General features: G+C 41.3%; 1 protein-coding gene across 1 annotated transcript; it reads left to right on the forward strand.

Moving 5' to 3' along the window:
• The first annotated feature begins 463 nt into the window (after positions 1-463).
• On the forward strand, positions 464-961 carry LOC102873624 (peptidyl-prolyl cis-trans isomerase A-like). Its single transcript, XM_006901569.1, has one exon. It carries the CDS (start codon positions 470-472, stop codon positions 959-961), a length of 492 nt encoding a protein of 163 aa, XP_006901631.1. The 5' UTR covers positions 464-469.
• The last annotated feature ends 4,838 nt before the right edge of the window (positions 962-5,799 follow it).

Genomic DNA, 5,799 nt, shown 5'->3' on the forward strand with positions numbered 1-5,799 from the left:
GACAGTCTTTTTCTTCTGTAAGGCTGCTCAGAGAAAAGTCATCTTTTTGAACAAAAGCTCAGAAATCACCCCCTGAGCTCTTAGTCTTCTTTAGAAGAAAGCTCTGTGCTTAGGAAGGCTCTCATTTAGGAAAGAGAACCCTTTAAGGGTCTGGTGCTGACAATATGATTGTTAATTTTTTACCTTTTGAGATGGAAAATAGTTAAGGTATTGGAATTTCAGTAGGAGGACAGAAGGAGTATAATAATAATAATGACTTGGTAACAGAAATGAAGCTTGGTGATAGAATGACAGAATCTATACATTCAATGACTTATTTATTGCAAATATCTTTTATAAGAAACATAAATGCAAGGGACCTGTGGGCGGAGCCTGACTGCCTTTAAAAGCGAGGAGCCTGCGACGCTCATACTGCTTTGCAGACGCCATCGCCTCAGCAGTATAGTTGTTTGTTACGCTTGCCTCAGCCATGGTCAATCCTGTAGTGTACTTCGACATTACCACTGATGGTGAACCTTTAGGTCGCGTCTCCTTCGAGATGCTTGCAGATAAAGTCCCAAAGACAGCAGAAAACTTCCGTGCTCTGAGTACTGGGGAGAAAGGATTTGGTTACAAAGGTTCCTGCTTTCACAGAATCATTCCTGGGTTTATGTGCCAGGGTGGAGACTTCACACGCCATAATGGTACTGGTGGCAAGTCCATCTATGGGGAGAAGTTTGTTGATGAGAACTTCATCCTGAAGCACACAGGTCCTGGCATCCTGTCCATGGCAAATGCTGGACCCAATACAAACGGTTCCCAGTTTTTTATCTGTACTGCTAAGACTGAATGGTTGGATGGCAAGCATGTAGTCTTTGGCAAGGTGAAAGAAGGCATGAACATTGTGGAAGCCATGGAGCGCTTTGGGTCCAGGAATGGCAAGACCAGCAAGAACACCATTGCTGACTGTGGACAACTCTAATTATGATCTGTATTTCATGTTTTCTCTTAATCACCAAATCATTCCTTCTATAGCTCCAGAAATCACCTTGCGACCCCCAGTGTGCTTGCAGTGCTCTTGCTACAGTTCTTTGGGTTCCATGCTTTATTTCTCTACAAGCTTAGCAGGATTGCAGACAAATTTATGACTGAAATAAAAACTAGATAACAAAAAAAGAAACATAAATGCAGACTATACACATGGTTTTCATCTGATTGCATGCATAGGAATCAGATCGATTACATCTGTAGAAAGAATTGCTAATGAAGCTCAATACTAGAGGTGAAAAATAGGCCTGGTGCTTATTGTGGAACAGACCACCAACTACTCATATGAAAGTTCAAATAAAGCTAAAAAAAGTTAAGTCAAATTCACAGGAAACAAAATTTGACCTTGAGTCTATCCTACTTGAATTTCAAGACCATCTGGGGAACATTTTGTTGTTTTTGTTGTTGTGGGATTTTTTGTTTGTTTGTTTTTCAGGAACATGTTTGAAGCCTGGAACACTAATGAACGAAGACCAGATGAACTGTGGGAAGACATCAAGAATATCATCATGGAAAATGCAAATATCATTACAAAGTCAGAGGAGGAAGAAAAGAACAAGATAGAAGTCAATTGAGACTTTGAATACTGCACTAGAACACTGAGAAGCCAAAGCAAAGGGAAGAAATAAATAAATTAGAAAGCTGAACAGAAGGTTTAAAAGAGCAGCACATGAAGACAAAGTATTATAATGAAATGTGCAAAGAGCTGGAGTTAGAAAATCAAGAGGGCCTAACTTGCTCAGCATTTCTGAAGCTGAAGGAACTGAAGAACAAATTCAAGCCTCGAATTGCAATACTTAAGGATATGATGGGTAGAATATTAAATGATGCAGAAAGCATTAAAAGAAAAAGATGGAGGGAATATACAGAGTCACTGTACCAAAAGGAATTGGCTGACAGAATTTCATGAAGCAATGTATGAACAAGAACCCGTGGCGATGAAGGAAGAAGTTCAAGCTTCTCTGAAGGAATTGGAGAAAAACAAGGACCCAGGAATTGACGTCATACCAATTGACATATTTTAACAAACAGACAATACTCTAGACGATACTCATCAATTTGTGCCCAGAAATCTGGAGGACAACCACCTGGCCAATGGACTCAAAGAGATCGTATTTGTTCCCATTCCAGGGAAAGGTGGCCTGAGAGAGTTTGAAAATTATCGAACAATATAATTTATGTCACATGCAAGCAAGATCCTGCTGAAAATGATCCAAAAACGACTGGAGCAGCACACCAACAGAGAACTGCCAGATGTGCAGGCTGGGTTTAAAAGCCAATGTTAAATCTTGAAAGCAGAGAGTACCAGAGGAGTGTCTGTCTGTGTTTCATTGATTATGCAAAAGCATTTGACTGTGTGGATCACAACAAACTGTGGCTAACTCTGAAAAGAATGAGAATCCTACAACATTTGATTATGTTTGTGCAAAATCTCTATTAGGGCCAGGAGGCAGCTGTTAGGACAGAGCAAGGAAACATTCCATGGTTCAAAATTAGGAAGAGTGTACACCAGGGATGTGTCCTATCTACATACCTCTTTAATCTATATGCAGAACAGATCATCTGGGAGGCTGGGCTCTATGAGGAGGTATGTGGCATCAGGATTGGAGGAAGACTCATAAATAACCTGCATTATGTAGATGACACAACTTTGCTTGCTGAAATTGAAGAGGCTTGCTGAAGTGCTTGCTACAGAAGGTCAAGGACTGCAGCCTTCAATATGGACTGAAGCCCAACATCAAGAAAACAAAGATTCTCACCACTGGGTCAATTGGCAGCATCATGATCGACGGTGAAGAGATTGAGATTGTTAACAGCTTCAGTTTGATTGGCTCCACAATCAACACAATCTCAGTACCAGCACCCAGGAAATCAAAAGACAAATTGCACTGGGACAATCTGCTATCAGGGACCTCTCCAGAGTACTGAAGAGCAATTATGTCAGTTTGGAGATTAAGGTACTCCTGATCCAGGCCATGCTCTTTGTAATTACTTGCTATGCATCAGAAAGCTGGACAATTACTCAGGATGATAGAAGGAGAATTTGTTTCTTTGAGCTGTGGGACTGATGAAGAGAATGAAATAAAACATGGACTGCTAGGAGAATAAACGAATTTGTCCTGGAGAGGGTGATAACAAGCTACTCCTTGGATGCAAGGATTCTGAAGCTTCATCTGATGTACTTTGGGCATGTTACAAGGAGGGAACAGTCGGAGAGGGACATTATGTTTAGGAGGGTGGAGGGACAGTGCAGGAGAGGAGGACGCTAGATGAGATGGATTGACTCAGTGGTTGGGGTAATGGGGGTGGGTGTGTCAAAGATGATGAGGTTGGCTCAAGAAAGAACACAGTTCAGAGCTGTTGTACACAGAGTTGTTATGAGTTGCAAATGATGTGATGGCACTTAACAGCAACAACAACAACAACAACAACAATAGTAAAGTAACCAAAAATCTCCTAACCCAATCAGTTTTTCCTTGTCCATTGTCTAAAGCAAGCGTCTCTCTGCTCCCTGGCTTCTGCTGACTCAGATTCACCCCTTCCTCAGAATTAGGAGAAATGAAAACTTGTCCAATACTGATGTTCATGGTTTTTGCAGAAAATGAAAGATATTATGCACATCAGTTTTCTCTTCCTACCCTTCTTTCAAAAGAAATGAATGCATTGAGTGCTTATGAAAATGCATAACTGATGAGGGAAAGATGGATCATGCCTTTCATGCCTTGGTGAGCAAAGGGACCTGAGAGGGTCTTCAGCACTGGAAGGGGCAAGGCTGCAGGCTTGGACTGGCAGCTTTGTGACTGCTTCTCTGTCCTGTCAGTCAGCCCTGGCCTTCAAGTTCCCTAGTTCTTAGAGGCTTACATGCTCAGTTGTAAATGAGTCCAAATCTGGTGGATAGGGTGTTGTTGATGATTGCTGTCAAGGCAAGCATGACTCATAGTGACCCTATGAACAAACGATCTGAAGCCTTTTCATAATTATCATTTCTCAAAATTTAGAGAGTTTCCAGAGGCATGTTATTTAGGAAGTGGATGCTACTCCTGCTGGTGCAGGGGGTGAGGAGACAGAAAAAAGGACTAGAATTTCCCATCCTTGTGTACAAAAGTTACTTATCAGTTGATAGACCACTGGACTTCCTAGAAGGCTAGGAAGTGGGACTCAAGAAGAATGAGCTTTCCAAGTCAGGGAAGCAGATTCATGAGATGCAGTTCAGATTCATACTTCTGCATACAAACAACCCAAAATGAAAACAGTCGTGAAGAACCCCCACAGGAGACCAGGTAAAATGCTTCTGGGCCATCCCATCCCTCTCCCCTGCTCCTTCTTGTTACATCCTCACTTCTCTGGGGACTTATTTTTTGAAGACTAGTTAAAGAATCATGATGGAAGACTACATGAAGGAAAACCAAACAATGAATTAAGTTGGTCTAAATGATAGATCCCAGCTCTAGCACCAATTGTCAGATATTGAATCTTTCTATCCACTTCCTAAATAACATGCCTCCGGAAACCCTGTGAACTTTGATAAATGCTGATGGTTGTGGAGGGGCTTCAGGCCTTTTGTTCATAGGGTCACCATGAGTGGTGCTCATCTCAAAGGCAATCAACAACAACAACAACAACATTCTTTCTAATAGCTGCAAAATGGGCATTATTTTGACAAGTTCATTAAAGGATTAAGTCAAGTAATGGGTAACATTGGAGAAAACAAACAAAATCCACCCCAAACCACCAGAACACACCCACCACTATGAAGCTGGTCATCTCTCCTGCAGATCCCCAGCAGATTTCAGAGGCTGAGTCTTTACAGGAAGAGATTGCCTGCCTTTCTCCTCCAGAAGAAACCACCTACCTTTTGGTTAGCAGCACATCGTTTAGTGCACTAAAAATATAGGCTCCTTGACATTGGTGATTTCTATTCATTTAACCCTTCAAATAACTCTGAAGTAATTATGCTCACTTTTTGGAAGAGAAAGTGGAAATGCAGAGAACTTACGTTTTTCTAAGTAACACTGTTAGGAAGTGATAGAGTCTGAACTTAAGAACTAGTTGGTTTTATGTCAAAACTAGTGTTCTGAACTATTCTACTCCACTGCACAAGATTTTGAAGTTTAGTCTTACATATATACTGACCAAGCAATTCTTCTAGTTATAAAGCTTGACACCCAAGGAAACCTGTATGAGGCAGATCATAAAAACATTGTTTATAACAGGTTCCAAAAAGCGTAGAATCCAATTGTGTACTAATAGGAGGACAGGTAAATAAATCAGGTCACACACACACACACACACACAAACTTATATGACTATGAGTTACAGTAACCAGCAGCAGCCACTGCCACCTACTACAGATGGCCTGTTAAGACATGGAAGAATAACCTGCTCTAAATGTTAAAGTTTCATAACATGCATACTTGATAAAACTATGAAAACAAAAAAGTAAAAGAGGTAAGAGAACATGAAAAACATTAATGGTTTCTTGTGGGAGGGGGCAGAAAATTTGGGTTAGAAAGGAAGACAGTCTGGGTGGAATGGGCAAGTTCCATTTCTTATGCTGGTGGGTTCTCCATGGCCGTGTGTGGAACAAACTACTTGGGATATTTCACATTTTGTTGTTGTTGTTGCTATGTGCCGTCGAGTCACTTGCGACTCATAGCGACCCTATGTACAACAGCCCTAAACTCCGCTCTGTCCTGTGCCAATCGCACTGTCTCTGAAACTCCCATCCCAATTATCCCAGTCACTGAATCAATCCACCTCATAGAGGGCCTT

Source organism: Elephantulus edwardii, unplaced genomic scaffold (genome assembly GCF_000299155.1).
Source record: "Elephantulus edwardii isolate Elephantulus edwardi_28Jun2011 unplaced genomic scaffold, EleEdw1.0 scaffold00333, whole genome shotgun sequence".
NCBI lineage: Eukaryota > Metazoa > Chordata > Mammalia > Macroscelidea > Macroscelididae > Elephantulus > Elephantulus edwardii.